Source organism: Aegilops tauschii, chromosome 4 (assembly GCF_002575655.3).
Source record: "Aegilops tauschii subsp. strangulata cultivar AL8/78 chromosome 4, Aet v6.0, whole genome shotgun sequence".
NCBI lineage: Eukaryota > Viridiplantae > Streptophyta > Magnoliopsida > Poales > Poaceae > Aegilops > Aegilops tauschii.
The window spans coordinates 506,632,265-506,649,599 of NC_053038.3; the positions used below are offsets into that span (position 1 = coordinate 506,632,265).

At 46.6% G+C, this 17,335-nt stretch overlaps 3 protein-coding genes across 3 annotated transcripts; 1 reads left to right on the forward strand and 2 right to left on the reverse strand.

Annotated features, from left to right (window-relative positions):
* Positions 1-7,667: 7,667 nt before the first annotated feature.
* On the reverse strand, positions 7,668-12,392 carry LOC109768157 (uncharacterized). Its single transcript, XM_020326891.4, has 11 exons — positions 12,218-12,392; positions 12,077-12,138; positions 11,181-11,264; positions 10,953-11,057; positions 10,756-10,863; positions 10,574-10,645; positions 10,430-10,480; positions 9,846-9,908; positions 9,580-9,704; positions 9,113-9,308; positions 7,668-8,550 (listed from the first exon to the last, which is right to left on the reverse strand). The coding sequence occupies exons 1-11, from the start codon at positions 12,306-12,308 to the stop codon at positions 7,840-7,842; spliced, it is 1,668 nt and encodes a 555-aa protein (XP_020182480.1). The 5' UTR covers positions 12,309-12,392; the 3' UTR covers positions 7,668-7,839.
* A 146-nt stretch (positions 12,393-12,538) lies between these two features.
* Positions 12,539-13,884, forward strand: LOC109768156 (large ribosomal subunit protein uL5c). The gene is made up of 3 exons (XM_020326890.4): positions 12,539-12,919; positions 13,030-13,230; positions 13,387-13,884. Exons 1-3 carry the CDS (start codon positions 12,623-12,625, stop codon positions 13,717-13,719), a joined length of 831 nt encoding a protein of 276 aa, XP_020182479.1. The 5' UTR covers positions 12,539-12,622; the 3' UTR covers positions 13,720-13,884.
* Positions 13,885-16,863, reverse strand: LOC109768155 (probable polygalacturonase). The gene is made up of 6 exons (XM_020326889.4): positions 16,741-16,863; positions 16,323-16,628; positions 15,306-15,426; positions 15,039-15,213; positions 14,821-14,891; positions 13,885-14,708 (listed from the first exon to the last, which is right to left on the reverse strand). Exons 1-6 carry the CDS (start codon positions 16,765-16,767, stop codon positions 14,026-14,028), a joined length of 1,383 nt encoding a protein of 460 aa, XP_020182478.1. The 5' UTR covers positions 16,768-16,863; the 3' UTR covers positions 13,885-14,025.
* Positions 16,864-17,335: the final 472 nt, after the last annotated feature.

Below are 17,335 nucleotides of genomic sequence, written 5' to 3' on the forward strand. Positions count from 1 at the left end.
CTCTCTTCAACGTTACTAAAGTACATGTCACATTGGTTTACCTTTCACTTCTAGGGTTTTTTCTAAATATGCATAAGAGGTAAAATACCGATTAAATTTACAAAGTGAGCAATATAACCATAGAAATATACAATTAATTCACAAAGAGGATAGGTATGTTTTGGATGTATCACAGCCGTATCGCATTGCTACTTCTCACCCAACCCTGGACGATATTGTTTTTAGGAAGGAGGCGTCGGTGTGGCTTCTATTCTGGGGGATTGCCCATTAAATTTTCAATTTTGCAGAGCTTTGCTTGGTGATAAATTGAGTAAGTGGATCCATTTAGTTAGTAGATTGATGTCGGTCAATCTAACTCAGATGCGAGATACGTTCCAATGGAGGTTTATTACCAATGGTGTATTCATTGTGAAGTCTATGTATGCGGATCTCATGAATTATGGGTCTATTTTTCGAAGAAACCATATCTGAAAAACAAATGTCCCTTCTAGAATCAAAGTTTTCAGGTGGTTCTTGCAGAGGAAGGTAGGTCTTACCGAAGATAATCTTGCAAAACGTAATTGGCAGGGTAACACTAAATGTTGTTTTTGTGATCAAGAAGAAACAATACACCATTTATTTCGATCAAGTTTGTTCGCTACATTGATTTGGCACATAATTCATGTTTCTTTCAATTTAACACCACCAACGAGTACACCAAATTTGTTTGGTAATTGGGAGGTATCCATCATACTTTTAAGGGCAAAAATCCGTGTGGGGGTTTGTGCTATCCTTTGGGAAATTTGGAATTGTCAGGAGATGAGTTTGTTTCTAACAGATCTTCTATTCCAAAAAAAAAATTACAGGTTATCTTTAGAATTACGGCATCCCTCCATACGTGATCATCACTATAACGTGTGGACGCGCAGTGGCGTATGGCCTTTCGGTGCAGCTGTATGAAAACGGCTGCATGGGGTTTGTTCAACCAATTTGACGGGCGTGCCAATAGCAGATTATGTGGATGAGCTATGCAAACTTGTTTCCGACCAATATGGTCGTGTTTTGTTGTAATTCTTTCGATACTCGGTGACTTGGACTTACTTTATGTTTAATAAAATGGTCGTGTGCATTGTATGATGCAGAGGCTGGAGTCATCCCCTTTTCAAAATAAGATAGACTAAATTTTGTACTAGTGCCCTCTATCTCCACCCAATTCACTCTCTTAATGTTTTTCTAACAGACCCACAAGTCCATTCTCTTTGTGTCTCTGTATCTGCGCCACAATTTTCCTTTTCTCCCTCTCATCCATGTCATTGGTATGATTTTGTTGGGGATGATTGCATCTCATTGAGAATTAGGGCTATAGCTATACGTAGTTGGTGAAAAAGAGATGTCACCATAAATATGGATATGGTTATTCAGCCTTGGGCAACTGTTATGTGAGCCTCTGTCATGCTCAATGGATACGTTGATAAGCATGTCAAATAACTCGGAGTGAAACCATAGTATATACTCCCTCTGGTCCAACATAATTAAAGTTCTAGATTTGTCCTAAGTCAAACTTTATGAAATTTGATCAAGTCCATATAAAAATATATCAACATTTACAACACCAATTTGCTTCAGTTGATTCATTATGACATATATTTCATATTATATATTTTTGATATTGTAGACCCTACCAGATTTTCTATATACTTGGTCAAACTTTAAAAAACATTGACTTAAAACAATCGTAAAACTTCTATTATTTTGGAATGGAGAGTAATACTCTAGCAAGTTGCACAATAATGCACGCGGGACCAATTAATTGAGCATATATTCACCATGTGCGTGTCTTAAACATGAAAGAAAGTAGCTAGCTAGTTTATGTCGAATTGAATCTCCTATACATGAAGGTTACGTGTGTAATTGACTAATTGACTTGTCGTGGCACATATGTCAATCGCTCGCAGCATTGAGTTATCGTAGATTAATAGTCCAATTGCGCCATTAAAAGTGAAAGGAAAATGACTCAGGTCGGGCGACTGGTCGCGCCTCATGCTGGTCACTCGTGCCTTCGCCACACGGCTGCGGGGCCTACCCATGCCAGGCGCCATGCAGCCCTGTGGCCCCATGCACCGCCTACTGGATCTCAGATCGACGGCCCAGGTGTTCCCGTATCATGGGAGCATACGTGCTTGGGGAGCACCTGGTATTTTTGCCGCATTGTGGTTGGGGACCAAGTGGATGGTCCGCTTGCCTAGGGATATCATGCTCACTTGCATGCATGTGTGGCATAGTGGCATGTGTCTGACTCTTTCATCTCATGCATCGACGCTGGTATGATGTGTGTTGTGGTGTGCGTGGTGAGTTGTTTTTATTGTTGACGCGTGTGAAAGGGGCGGTGTTGGTGTTTGTTGATTTGTTGATTTGTGTTAGTTTTGTGGGTTTGGGAAGGACTACCGTGTTGTTTCCTCGCCGAAGAGAGGATCCATTGTGTCGTCACCCTTCCACTCTTCTGCACCGCCTACACCTCTAAAAAAGAGAGAACACATACGCCAATACAAAAAGGCCCCGCAAGCAAAGAGCAGTGTGGCAAAGAGCACAAAAGCTTTTAGTCCATCTTAACATTGATAAGCTTTATATCTTGGAGACACTACATGATGCCCATTGACTCCTTCAAATTTCTGGGAGCAGACATGTTGGAAGAACCCACAAATAGAAGATAGTGGACATAGAGGTAAGTCAGCCAGTGTTGAACAACAAATGAATGGAAGTCAAGCTAGGCTTGCCCGAAGTTGAACCCCCTCCATCACCGAGCAAGAAAATAAAAATCTCTTGTCCCTACTCGTTGACCCGCTGCCACCTTCGCCCACCTGTCATGCCAAATATTTTGAGGAAACGTTAAACACAAGAATGCTTAGATCCTTTTATAGGGGTGTACATTTATATAGATAAGATTGCCACATTTCCACCCTAAAGCATTTTAGTGGTGTAAATATGTGACTCTATTTGAAGCTTCGAACTGGATCTTCTTTCTTGGCCAATGTTGCAAAATAATCATTTCTACGCAAGAATTTACTCATGTTTCATAAGATTTAGGAAACAAAATATTTAGCCCTTCAAATTATCCACTACAACATGGCAATGTTCAAAGGCCATCCAACACTGCAATCAGGGTATCATCCACCAAATACAGATAAATCAAGGTCATTCTAAGCACTATACGTGCGGTAGTCGTGTTTATCACTTAGAATGGTTAGTGACGAAATGCATGCGTGTTTTCTTAACAAATAATGGGTAACACGCCGCATTATGATTGTTTATAGAATCAAAAGGCAACATTCAATGTATATCATGCAAAATAATAATACAAGATGTATATAAAAAATTATATAACATAAGTATTTGACATCACAACTTCGAATTGACATAAAAAACATTGGACACTTGGCACTGCCTCGGTGTCCAGTTAACACCCCCCCCCCCCCCCCCCCCCCACCCAGCACTTTGTGGGTATGCCCCCGGTTAGTAGTCAATGGAGAGTAATTTGTCCATCTTAGAGCCAGGGCAATGGAAAACAATATTCTTATTTTAGCTCATTGCATGCATTAATAAAGTGTCGTGTTCCATTTATCCTTCCTTGTGCACGGCTGTATATTTAGGACATATATAACGATGTTATTTTTACCAATATCATATAGGATAATTGATGAGATGGAAGAGAGAAAAATGAAAAATAGGTTGCTTATTTCTTAGTAAGGGATGATCTCTTAGCAAGAAAATTACAAAATTTTGTTTTATTTTCTATTTTCCTTTTTAGTATTTTTTGGAGTTTTTGTTTACTTATCATTTCTACCTTATTTTGTAAATTTTGCAATTTATTAGTATGCTTTTTGTGCGCTTCACAATAAAATAAGTTGATGCTATCTGTTGTGGTTTAATCATGAAAATATCAGCATCGGCTAAACTATTTGATATAAAGTGATATAACCGCATGGTATGAGTGGGTCACTATCTCAAAAAAAAATTGGATATAAACACTATCTGGATCATACAAACATGTGTTTGAAATACATGAACATTTTTTATGAAGGTATTTTTTAAGCAATGGTTCAATGCGTATTGCAAGTAACATTTTCCATAAGTTGCATAAATATAGCACTCCCTCCGTGCATAATATAAGATACTAGTGGTTGGGGCGCGCCATTGCGTGCCGCTTGAGAGAAAGGTGTGTGTGCGTTTCTCCATCTTAAATAGAAAAAGGGGGGAAATCCTCACCTCCATCTCAAAAAATTTAAAACCTTTCTCACATCAGCTAACCAGCCGATGACACGTGGATATCATTACTTCCATCTTAAAAGAAAAAAAGAAAAAACTTTTCTAAAAAAAATAGTTCCCACAGCAGCCAACCCGTAGCTGCCACTTGGCATAGCTAGGAGGCCGCCCTTTATCCACCTTAATGGGTTTAGTTATTACAACTAATATAATACTTCCTCCGCAAACAAATATAAGACCATTTAGATCACTATTGTGTAGTGATCTAAACGGTCTTATATTTGTTTACAGAGGGGGTACTACATTGGTTGTAATAACATCTTATATTATAGGAGGGACGAAGTATTTGATACTACTACATGTTAACATCTTTGCGTAGTCCTGCTTTCTGTGCGTGCCATTGACTTCTTTAATGGATCAAAACCTACTTAGTTCTCATTTTTATTTCGTCTATACAAGAAAAGAAGGATTTGTGTTTAGCAAGACAAAGAATTGAATAAGTAAAAATAAAGTAGTTTACCGAAAAGTGGAACAAGAAGGAAAGAATCTCTGAGCGAGAGTGCCAATATGGGAACCTATTCTTCCATCAACTACCACTGAAGAAGAATACAACTTTAGATTCTCAACCCAAATAGGGATAGACCATTTACCGAAGTGATTGATAGTAGGGCTAAAGAGTCGCTTCTGCCAGTCGCCAAGGCAGAAAACTAGAACAACAAACATGTTGTCCTCCACCGCTCAGAGCGTCAATTTGTCCCACGCTATATAGCTAGTGAAGCAAAGCTATATATAAATTGAGCTCACTATTAGAGGATTTCAAAGAGGAGATTCCATCATTATACCAAAACCACTATATCTCGAAAAGTTTTTGCCTCCAGGTTTACCCACTTGTGTGAAAGTGACTTCTTGATCAGCTGGATGATGACACATGCATTATTTTGGTAGATTACCGTGTAGAATCACGCGGTGGCCGTAGGCCTTCGATGAAAATTTTGTTAACTGATTCACATTTTTCCGTGTGCACTTGGGGTGTCTTTAGCAATTTTGGTTCAGATGATTGTTTGATCTTGAAACCAACCTATGGGTGTTTGGGTTGTTGACGCGTGCATTTTTTGGGGATGTGGCTGTGTACAAATGCATGTGTGGGCGTATATGCATCGGCTAAATTTTTTGAACGTGCTTGCTTCACTGCCATGTGCTTCTAGCCGTTTATGTTGTAATTAAGTCGGCCATGCGGTGCGTTGGTTTCCAGTTTAGCTTTCGTCGTCGAGAACAGACAAGAAACAAGCAAATCGATGCTCGGCAAAGGAACGTGGGCAAATCAGTCACCGCATGATGCAGACCAATCAGAACACATTGCTTGGATATGCGGCTGACCAATAGCAGTCGGACGAAGCGGTGATGGGGGGATGGGCAACTACATCCAGTTACAAGGCACATGCGCAGGCAGCAGGACGGGCAACTGCATCCAATTACAAGACGACAGAGGGATATGGCCAAGACAGTCACCGCACCGCTCGGGCGCGATTCTAGGCCAGATACGGGGACATTCCTTCTGTATCCCTCGCATGTGCGATGCATGCATCCTGTCCAATCCACCGCTTTCGTTGCTTTCTTATCTGCCTCACCGCTTACTTCTCCTTCCTTATCTCTTCTTCTTCTGGATGCCTCTGCGGCTTACCGCACTTGATGATCGAGGTGTTTTCCGGAAGATTCCGGTTGAATCGTCCACCGCCATAAGCATGTATAAATCTCTCCTTCCTCTTCTCTGCGGTCATCACTCGCTTTCGCATCTCAACCGAAGCACCACCGAGAAATAGCGTCGGCGCAAAACATCGAGCCTCTCTCCGCTTCTCTCGTGTGGGATGAAAAGGAGCTTCGTTTACCGCCTCAACGGGCATGCCCCCCCCTCCTAGGCTCCTCCTTTCTTCGACGTGTAGTACGGAGCAAGCTCGCCCATCACGAGTTGTGGAGCCGCGCTCCAAGGTTCAGAGTGGCTTCCCGCGGGCTCTCCCCACGCTGCACCTCCGGGCTTGCCGAGGAGGAGCTGCAGCCTCCATCGCTGCTACTCCGCCGAGCGAGAAACTGCATCATTGTCGCTATCATGTGAAGGTTGTCGATGTCCACCACGGGACAGCGAGGTGTTCGACGGCTCACGGGCACGCCGGCGAGCTGGTTCCACTTGGGCGCCTCAAAGGCATGGGTGACTGCCGGCGACGTGTCCCTGGCGTCGCTGGACGCGATCGCTTCCCTGGAGTAGTCGGCGACAGTGCACGAGATTGGGCACCTGCTTGGCTCGGTCACTTCTCGGTGATAGTAAAAAAATGTATGAAAGAAGGAAAAAATTATTAACTACATACGGTGTATATATAATTCCGACTATTTGCGTCTCTTTACTACTTCATTCTAGGAGCTAATCCAATGAGAGGCTACACCAGATGATCTAATCTGGCAATGACTCGCACCATGTTTGGCAAAATAAATCGCCCCTACTAGAGATGTGTCATCGTGTCTTCCCCTGTTTGTTCACATGCATCATCCTCTCATCTTTTTTTTCCTACATCCATAGTTTTTCATGCGATCATCTGGCATCCTAAAATAACAACACTTATTACAAAGGAGAAACATAATCCATATAACCGCACCATATCGACAGGCGCAGCGTGCCGCCGCGCGGGGGTAAGCTAGTAATCTCTATAAGCTAGTGTCAAGGAAGCCGTTAGCTGACACCTTAACTGAAAGGAAATACCCCCTTTAGCAAAGAAAAATAGACACGATGTCGCTTTATTTTATCGCAATGAAAAAGGCTATCCGTATCTTATGTACCTAACCCTTCTAGGGGATTCCGTGTCAGAAAGCGCTAATATTTATCTCATTTCATTAAAAATAAGAAGCCAATTATGTTCATAAGAAGAAAGAGAAGCGGATCTATTCTATACTCGATAAGTGCAGCAAGTGCCACTACGGTATCCATCAGCAAGGAAGGATGAAAGCAAATTTCAAATCACTCAGCAACAGCTCCTGTGATGACATGGGGCGCCTGCACCAACCTGGTGATATGCTGGCCCAGGTTGCAGATATAGCCGGGGCAAAACCAATCATGCGTAGCCGCTTCCGCCGTCAGGATTCCGCCAACACTACGCGTTTGCGTAAACTGTACGTGGCCATCCCGTTCGTCTATCTTCACCAACGTCCTTGGCGACGCCCGTCGAGATCCGCACTGCCCAGCCTCGCCGTCGCGCCGGGGAGAGCCAGGGCACACGGTATATATGATTATGCACATGAACCAATCGACACATATAAGGAAACTTTATAATGAGTGTAGAACACACACTGGCACGGAGAACAATCAGGGTCCCAGCAGCGCGCCATCTGCTACCGCTGAAGATATCTGATCGACTGATCCATAGTAATAAATTGCAGTCGGCTTGAACACGAAACAACATAGCAGGCCTTGGAAAGACGAAAAACAAATAACATTCCTTCAGTATACAACTGCCACTTACAAAAAAAAAAATTTCATTCGTTCGGTACAACCGATACATGAAAGTAAAACAAAATCTGCAAATTAACCATGAGATTCAGGTAAACACCAATGTATCACACCTCAAAGTACAATATGGACAGCGTTACATTCCGGAAAGCACCGCAAACATCATTGCCACGGAACCAAGAGCTAATGATACCATTGCTCTCATGAACTCCATTTATCCATTTGTCCACGAGCCAGAAACCCTGGGCCTCTGCAGCTGAGAGGATCGAATCCTCGTCAACACGGCGCTGGATGTAGCAAAGAATAAGGGCTGCCTTTGAACCTGCATCGCCACCGTCAGAAATCAGTGCCCTAGCAGTCTTGAAGAGAGGAAGTGTAGCATCAGGGTTGTAGGTCACATCGGTGCCTATTATGCAATCGAAGCCTGCACCATCGCCAGAAAGCTCTCTGACCGCCTTCACATCATCTTCGTCACCCCAGAACAGCTTCCTAATCGAAATTCTGTTGAGGAGTTCAGCATCCAAATTGGAGGAAGTGTTCTGTCTGAGAAGATCGAGCGATTCTGCATCCCCGTCGGTGGCTACAACAAACTGAGCAGAACTGGCAGCAACCATTGAGCAGATGCCAGCTGAACCACAGCCCATTTCCAGCACCCTTTTGCCAGCGACTATGGAAGGATTCTCCGCTAGAAGACTGCACATGAACTGAGCTGATTCCCAGAGCATTAGTCCAGTTGATTTGCAGGTGTGCTGGTATTCTTTCGCGAGCATTTTTATTTTGAAGTCATGACCCTTTGCTTTAATCCTAATAATTTGTGCCTACAAGTAATAAAAAACATGTTATGCCCAATTACTTCACAAACAATAGCAGTGTTAGAAGATTACATTATTAAACATAAACAAGAAAACATGTCGAAATTCATGGCTCAAATATACTCAATTTAGAATTACTACTGGTGTTGTGCTGGCCATAATTTAACTGAAACCCCTCTGTAAATACAGTGACTAAAGATGAACAGTGAACGCTATGTTCACAAAAAAAAAAGAGAGCACAGAACTGCAGTTGCAATAAAAACTAGACTAACAGCTGAAGCTGATTGCACGCATTGCCAAGTGCTAACCATCGAGTTCTAAATTAAGGCTGCAGATCAACAAGGATCTCCAACAGTGTTTGTTCTTTTATATATGCCACGGACCCTTATCCAGCAAACCCAAGTGAACGAATTAACGATAGTGTCCTTGTTTTAAATTGGGCAGGGAATAGAGCTGGAAAAAGCCTTTGTAGCCTTGCCACATGCTGGTTAGTTAGCGGTCATAGTTGACTCACTTTATCCAAGATTTCTTACTTCAAATAGAAAACTAAAAACACCAACAATTTTACCTCATTAAGATAGTGCGACGTTCCGAACATATTGCTAAAATCCACAGAAAGGTCAATTTCTTCACTTTCGCTCTTCTTCTGAGACATGTCAACAGCTAGCTTATCATCCTTCCCTTCACAAGTATTGTGGTCATGTTGATTATTTGGACTTAGAGGACCAGCTGGATTAAGGGTAAAGGTAGCTTGGATCCAATTCCTAAGTAACATAAATGAATATTTAAGCATTTCAAGCATTTGTACAAAAGATTGAAATAATCAGGGAAGATAAATAGAGGTGTAACAGATGTACAATTAGTTTTTAGGTTCCTCATCGAACTTCCCTTTATTCTTCTAAAATTCTTACAGAAGTACCATTGTTTGAACTTTGAAGTGAATCATATAATTAACTTATTTTTTCTTAGTTTAATATCAAGTGATGCAATAAATAAAAGATAATATTTGCAGTACAAGCAAAAAACCACGATCACCTGTTCATCACCAAGTCTAGTGAACGGTTCTCAACCTTTTTGTTGTGTACACAAATTTCCTCAAGAGTAAATCCACATTTTGAGAACAAATCCACCAGGTACTCGTTTGAAAAGTAGTACGCACGCTGCATGGCACCGACATTTGGAGATTAAGTCCACTGTGCATTCATTTGAAAACTATGGGTGGCCCACGGAATGCATTACTGTGAGTTTGTGACATTTTGTGAACCTCTACTACAGAATATGTTTATCTGCAGTCCACTCACCGTGCCATCACCTCTGACATAAAAGTTCTCACTTATTTGCTGGCCTTTGGACATAAGCCTTTCCTGCAAATATGTACAAGATCATAAGACACCTACATACATAATAACTTCAGGCTTGTCGGATATCATACAATTAATGGTCTTAAAAGGTAGGAGTCTTCCAAAGACGCTACATTAGTGGATTAGTTATCCTATAAGGCTATATAACCTGTGCATCATGATCACTTAAGGGGAGACATGGGTAAAATAGGAAAGTTGCATACAGGGATACCTCAACGAGAAAAGAAAAAAGAAGTGAGTGCACATTTAGAAATGATAGCCAACAAAAAGCAGACACGAGGAGGTAATTTCTATGTTTGAAGCAAGTTGCCAAAAAGAAAAATCATAGCTTAAAATAACTCGAGCCAGGCAGAGGAAACTCATGTGTCCTGTCTAACATATCAAAACATCCTTATTCAATACATGACCTTATATGCTAAGATGTAAGCTTACGCTGCCAAGAGAGGGCAATGAATATATTTGTAGAAGCCAGAAAATGGCATGTCCTAGTGTTGTTTCTCAAAAAGCACAAAAGAAATGCGAACCTGAGCAAGGTCACCGAAGGCATAATCTCGAAAGAGTACGCGGCCACCATGCTGATACAGAATACACGAGTTCAGTCATTAGGATGACATCCAAGAAATGAAACACTTAGGGGGCTCATAGTTTGGAGTAAAGGCAGTACTTACTTTGAGGATATTTCTGACGTTCTGCAGAACTAAAGGCATTTTATCTGGTGCAACTGCAGAGAGCATAAATATCTACTAAATATGTTAGTTGTACGCTCACAGGTTTGACAATAAATATGAACAGACACTAAAATATTGTGCAAATAGATATGTGAATGTGTAATCAGAGTACAACACGTTACCATTGTCACAATGTCAACAGAGGACGGCTCCACAGCCTCTGTCAGTTGTTCTGATGTAATATCACATGCAAATGCATTAACCCGGTCAGATCTGAAGTCCTTGTGTTTCTGCATGTATGATACAACCCATTTCGACATCAATGGATAAAACTCAGCACCGGACTAGTGATTCAGCTATGACAGAGAGAAACAACTACCTTAACCAAGTCAACAGCTCGTGAAGAAAAATCACAGGCATGAACAAATATATCTGGATATGTAGCCAGCAGTGGAAATATTGTATTTCCAGCTCCACAGCCAACCTATATTGAACTTTACACCAGTCATGCTAATATTATGCAAGCAAGAAAAAACAAGAAATAAGCTCGATGCAGAGATTCAGTCATCTGCACTGCACCGTAGATTCAGATGAACACTGTCCACACCTCCAAGATTGCCATATTTTCCCCATCTTGGACCTCAAAGTATTTCCCCCATTCTTTATCCAGGTAATGTCGATCTTTGAAGAACTAAAAATAAAATAAAAATGGAAGGGTACAAATCAAATGCATGACAGAATAAACCTAAACAAGAAGACCTTTACACAATCACATACACTTGCAACAGAGGTTCACAAATGGAAGCAGCATGTCTGATAAAGATTAAAGAGTCAATAAGCTAAGCGGATCATTGGATGTAATGGTCAGTAAGAGCTATGACGAGATTCCTCTTTACTGTTGAGATATATACCACAACCATTAACAAAGAATAGGGAGCAATTTCATTAACAAGGATTGCATTTCATGTACTACAAGAAAATCAAAATGAATTGAAAACCCATGATCGGTAAAAACCGCATGACTATGCGGAAATCACTCTGATACTCTGCGATGGCTCTGCATTTCTGCCGGAGCTAGTCTTTCTTTTTGGTTAGTATCAACAACTGCGCACTATTAAGCCACTGATACTTAAGATGTAACCGAGGGGCTTCCCTCCTGCACGTCCTTCTCAAAACTAGAGTAAACCAAGGATCGTACAAGACCATATCAGTAACCAAACATTGTGGCTGCAACATAGAATCACAAGATTCAACTACTTCACTTCCGCCACAAAATTCAACTAATTTTTTTCCTGATAAAAAAAGAAGCCCACATGGCTCCCAATTCATTGCCTCTGGATGTGGCATACATCACCTAGCCACCACCAGGTCTTATGCAGTCACAGCCCCCCCCCCCCCCCCCCCCCCCCCCCCACACACACACACACACACTGCCACAGCCCACACCACATCCTTCTCAAAGCAAGAACTAGTGCAAAACTAGAGTAAACCAAGAATCGCAACCTTGTCCTCGTGGCGCTTGTAGAAGATGTCCCAGTACCTCCGCGCATCCCTCTCGTACTTCTCTGCATCGAGAACCAAGCTATAACAACAACGTGGAAACAGCGCAGAGCAAAAACAAGGGTTTCAGCTCGCCCGCCAGACCTTTCCAGAACGGAGTGACGGGCCTCCCGGAGGAATTGGTGGCGGCGGAGGAGGAGATCTTCGCGGCGCTGCGCTGCTCGCCGGCGGCCATGGTGGACTCAGCTCCGAATCGGCGGCGACAGACAGGGGGTGCCGCCTGGTTTCCGCTCCGGGCCAGGGTTTCGAGGTTCCTGCCGCTGGCACGGCGCGGATAAGGCCGGGCCGAGACGGAGCCGATCGACTCGTTTGGGCTGGACCGAAAAAAGCTTGGCCCAGCAGCAACGGGCCCAGTGTAACGATCCCTTTGCCTTATCGGAGGCCCAGTTGCAGTGAGAGTGAGCGTGGAGCCACACCCACTACGCCTTATCTCGTCATCCACCCATGGCATAAAGCCCTCGCCCGCTCTGCCATCCCCCGCACGCTCCGATGGCAGCCACGGCGGTGACCCTGCCCACCTCCGCGCCGTCGCCCTTCCCCGTCGCCGCCCCCTCCGCGCGCCGCTGCCTCCAGCTCCGCCGCTCGCCGGCCCCCCGCCGCGCCGTCCGCGTCGCCGCCTCCGCCGCGGCGACCGAGGCGCCGCCCAAGCCGCCGCCGGCCACCCCCTCCGGCATCATCCTCGTCGACCCCGCCGAGGCCCAGAAGGTGCACCGCCTCAAGACCGTCTACGACACCAAGGTCATCCCCGTCATCACCGAGGAGTTCGGCTACACCAATGTCCACCAGGTAGCACCCTCCCCTGCTCTGCTCTGATGAATCGAGCCCATTTCTTGCGTCGTAGATTGGCCTGTCCGGTAGTTGTTTCTTGATTGATTGGTTGTTATCGGTGCTGCTAGGTGCCCAAGCTTGAGAAGATTGTGGTGAACTGCGGGCTGGGGGTGGATGCGGGGAACAACAAGGGCCTGGAGGCCGCCATGAAGGACCTCGCCTCCATCACCGGCCAGTACCCCGTCAAGACCAAGGCCAAGAACTCCGTCGCCAGCTTCAAGATCCGCGAGGGCAACACCATTGGTATCGCCGTCACGCTCCGCGGCAGGGTGAGCCCTCTGTCGAACTGCCACACTTGCACTTTGGAAGATTGGCATATGAAATTTCTAGCAGTTTGGAATCTTGCATTTCAGTTAAGCTGTAGTTTGAGCAATAAAACCAACTTGTTCGATTCATGAGCTCAGTTTCACCTTTGGTGGATGTAGGTGATGTTCAACTTCTTGGATAGGCTCATCAACCTTGGGCTCCCTAGGACCATGGACTTCCTAGGTGTCAACCCCAACAGCTTCGACGGCCACGGCAACTACACCATCGGCCTCCGCGACCAGGGCGTGTTCCCGGAGATTCCCTATGAGGTGGGCGGCAAGAAGAACGGTATGGACGTCACCATTGTGACCACCGCCAAGACCGACAACGAGGCGCAAAGGCTGCTCGCGCTCCTCGGCATGCCATTCGCCGAGAACATCAAGTCTGATCAGTTCAAGAAGAAGAGGTTGAAGCGCCACCACTTCATGAGCAAGGGCAGGGGAAGAAAGTGAAGATCGAGCGGCGTTTGAGCTTTGCTTCCCACTTTGTCAATTGTGATCCTTTTGCATAGTTTGGTTTAGATATTTGATGATCCTTTCGCTGTCTGTTATAACTTGCAGTTCATGTTGTACCTACTGCCACAGAACAAAATGGAAATTTTTGCTTTGGTCAGGCTATTCCTTCTGGGAGTTCATTGCATTGCACACATATGCTTATTCTACAGCATTTTTCAAACTGCCTGCTTGACTATACTAAGACTCAGAGTACATCATCTCTTTGGTTCAAACCCTGATGGCTATAGCATACCACATACTATATCAGTAGGTACATTTGGGCAGTTCAGGCGGACCGATGACGAGCTCTTCCTCTGGGAACGTGCACGGCTTGCCCTCTGCCCCAAGCTCCGGGCATGGCTCCGGCGAGACGCCGTATGCCACTCCTTGGACATCGGTGCAGTTCCATTGCAGCTTCTTGGCCTTGGGTGCGAGCTGCGCGGTGACGTTGGACATGCATATCCCGGTGTAGGGGTCGTTGGGGATGCCCTCCATCCTGCCGGCCATGGTCACGTTCTCGGCGAACACGTCCCGGTAGTTGATGCCGGTGACCTCGGGCAGCGCCTTGGGGTCGGACGAGTTGTCGGGGTGCTGGCCGTAGTTGCCGGTCATCCAGAAGACCCACTTCATGGTGTGGAGGCTGAGGCGGCGCACGAAGACGTCCCTGACGAAGCCGCCCCTCCCGACGCCGGACTTGATCCTGACGGCCGACTCGGTGTTGATGGCAATGTTGTCCTCCACGCGTACGTCCTGGATGCCGCCGGACATCTCGCTGCCGAGCGCGATCATGGCGCTCGTCGGGGAGATGCAGGTGAGCCTCCTGACGACGATGTGCTGGCTGGGCATGTTGAACCTGATGCCGTACTCGTCCCAGCCGCTCTTCACCGCGATGCAGTCGTCGCCGGACACGATGTAGCAGTCCTCGATCTTGACATGAGACGAAGAATCTGCACAAGCAATGGCAGTTCACCGAGTTCAGATTCAGAAACACATTCATGCTTCTCATGAAGAACACTGCTGGATAGTTCATCATACTGAAAGCGTGACTGATCTACTTACCTGGGTCGATTCCGTCGGTGTTTGGCGAGTGGACGGGCGCGAGAATCGTGACGCCGCTGATGGTCACATTGCTGCTCAACACAGGACACGCCAGCGAGGTGAGCACGATGGATACATGATCGAACAACCAAGCTATCTACTACCACGATCAAACTGACCGTGTGTGTGTGTGTGTGTGTGTGTGTGTGTGGATTCAGAGAGAGATGGTGTTTTCTTACGTGCAGTAGGTGGGGTGGAGGTTCCAGGAGGGGGCGTCGACGAAGGTGACGTTGGAGATGATGATGTCGCGGGAGTAGAGGAGCTCGAGCAGGTAGCCGCGCGTGTAGTCGAGCTGCTTGGCGTGGAACTTGTCCCACCACACCTGCCCCTGCCCGTTGATGGTGCCATTGTAACCTGCAAACATGTTTTGGTCAGGTCTCTGCTGCTGCTACCGGTACAGTAGAATTTTGCTCGTCATCAGTTTTGTAATGATCTATCTATCTTACCGGAGATGATGACGTCGGTGAGGTTGGATCCGCCGATGAAGTTGCTGTACCTCGGGCCGGGCTCGTCCCTCCCCCTCCCGTAGGACGGCAGCGGCGCTATCAGCGGCCAGTCGTCCAGGTCCTGCACGGACAAACAGGTTGGATTTGTCTTCAGCAAGTCAGGTAGATCACGAGACGGATGCAGGCGGGCGACAGAAGCATCAACACGGGGCGATTCGTCAAGGGCGTCATACCACGGGATGAATGCAGCCAAAGAAAGGTACTGAATGGGACGGCGATGGCGTCCAAGCACGCATGGAATTTTCAGAGAACTCTCCTTTTTTTTTTTCTCTGGTTCCCACGGCCACGAGTACTCGATAAGCACATCAATGTCGGCTGACCTTGTGGTCAAACGGTCCGTGCTACTGTTAGTACTACTAGTAAGCAACTTTTCTGTACATGTAATCAATAACCACCGACTGACTCGTTCTCTCATGGCAATTGGCAGCGACCGGTGGCGGTGAGGAGCAAGGACATGGTGGCCGGCCGGGTTTGTTTGTCCCAGCAGATTAATCAAGCGCCGAAATGTTACGGTCTCCTGCCCTACCCTAAGCCGTACCTTGAATCGTGCCAGATAGTAAAATCTAGTAGAGAAAAACAAAATAGGCATGTAATGGTGGCATTTAGCAGCTACTCCTAGTAATTAGCATCCTATTTAGAGTAGGGAATCAATCCGCCATCACGAGCACGGGGACGGCAGATGATGATGCCATGGTTGAAAAGGGAGGAAGGAAGCGACAATGGTCATGGCGATGGCAGGGGACCCCAATCCAATAGCCGCTGCCCACTCTGTCCCTGGACCTTCGCACGCAAGCGGCCAAGCGCCTTTCCCACCGGCCCCGTGCCGTGCCGTCCCGTCCGTCACCAGTAGCCCCACCCCACGCCGTGCCACAGTACGTAATTACTGCGAGTAATTAATCACACGGGTAACTGAAGGATCGAGATGGACGGATGGGGTCGCCGCCGGGAGGGGCGCACCTGGGAGGCGAGGATCTCGGCGCCGCGGTGGAGGAAGAGGGTGAAGTGGCTGGTGAGGTTGAAGGGCCCCGTCAGCCACCGCCCCGCCGGCACCACCAGCGCCGCGCCGCCGTCGCCCGCGCGCCTGCCCAGGTCCGCCACGGCCCGGACGAACGCCTTGGTGTTGAGCGTCCTCCCGTCCCCCACCGCCCCGTACTCCGTGACCCTCCGCACGTGCTTCCGGCACCCCGCGCCCCTCGCCGCAGGCGTCGCGCCAATGCCCGCCGCGCACAGCGCCAGCGCCACCGCCGCCGCGCACACCGTCACCTGCAGCAGAAACCAAAAACCATCCGTCAGTCCCGATCCGCGCCCGCGCCGGCGCCGAGCAAAATCGTCATAGAGACGGACGGACGGACGGACAGATGGCTGCCTTGCTTACCTGAAGCGCGGCTCTCCGTGCGGCCATGGCGACTGGAATTGGGAAAGGGATGGAGCGGCGAGGAGGAGGAGGAGGCGGCGAGGTTTATATAGAGGCACAGGGCCCGCTTCATCTTGCTGCCTTTCCCTTCGTAAATGCATGCCATGTTTTGGGCCGGACGTGGCAACGGGCGGGCGAGTGCTGCGCGGCGCACGCGTACGCGGTCCGGTCCACCGGGGTCAAAGCTAAAGGCCTCACACACACACAAGTGTCAAGTGCTTGCCGCCGCCGCCACCACCACCCCATCATCCATGGTGACCTGAGCTGCCTTGCAAGGGGAAGGTACCCAAATCCATGGGAGATTTCTGCAGTGGTGGGGCGTGCGTGATCTTGTTGAAGAGTGCATGCACGCATCCTGCCCTACGAACGCGGTTTTCGTATGTATATTTGGACGCTTTTAAATGGAGATTACTATATATTTCCTGTTTTCGAGATGATGATGATGATCTGTTTCCATGCTTTCGGCCATTCAATTCTTTGGTGGGTGTTAATCAAATTTATAAAACGCTAATGTAGCTTGATGACACGTTGTACGGGAAGCTCTGCCCTCCTTGCA

Excerpts from the sequence above, each read along its gene's own strand:
- LOC109768157 (XM_020326891.4), bottom strand. The coding sequence starts at position 12,308 with ATGGCCGCCGGCGAGCAGCGCAGCGCCGCGAAGATCTCCTCCTCCGCC. Across the intron at positions 11,265-12,076 it reads ACAAGCGCCACGAGGACAAG|TTCTTCAAAGATCGACATTA; the intron begins GTTGCGATTCTT and ends TTTTATTTTTAG. Across the intron at positions 9,705-9,845 it reads ATGTCAGAGGTGATGGCACG|CGTGCGTACTACTTTTCAAA; the intron begins GTGAGTGGACTG and ends GGTGCCATGCAG.
- LOC109768156 (XM_020326890.4), top strand. The coding sequence starts at position 12,623 with ATGGCAGCCACGGCGGTGACCCTGCCCACCTCCGCGCCGTCGCCCTTC. Across the intron at positions 12,920-13,029 it reads GCTACACCAATGTCCACCAG|GTGCCCAAGCTTGAGAAGAT; the intron begins GTAGCACCCTCC and ends CGGTGCTGCTAG. Across the intron at positions 13,231-13,386 it reads CCGTCACGCTCCGCGGCAGG|GTGATGTTCAACTTCTTGGA; the intron begins GTGAGCCCTCTG and ends TGGTGGATGTAG.
- LOC109768155 (XM_020326889.4), bottom strand. The coding sequence starts at position 16,767 with ATGGCCGCACGGAGAGCCGCGCTTCAG. Across the intron at positions 14,892-15,038 it reads CTCCACCCCACCTACTGCAC|CAATGTGACCATCAGCGGCG; the intron begins GTAAGAAAACAC and ends TGTGTTGAGCAG. Across the intron at positions 14,709-14,820 it reads CACCGACGGAATCGACCCAG|ATTCTTCGTCTCATGTCAAG; the intron begins GTAAGTAGATCA and ends TTGCTTGTGCAG.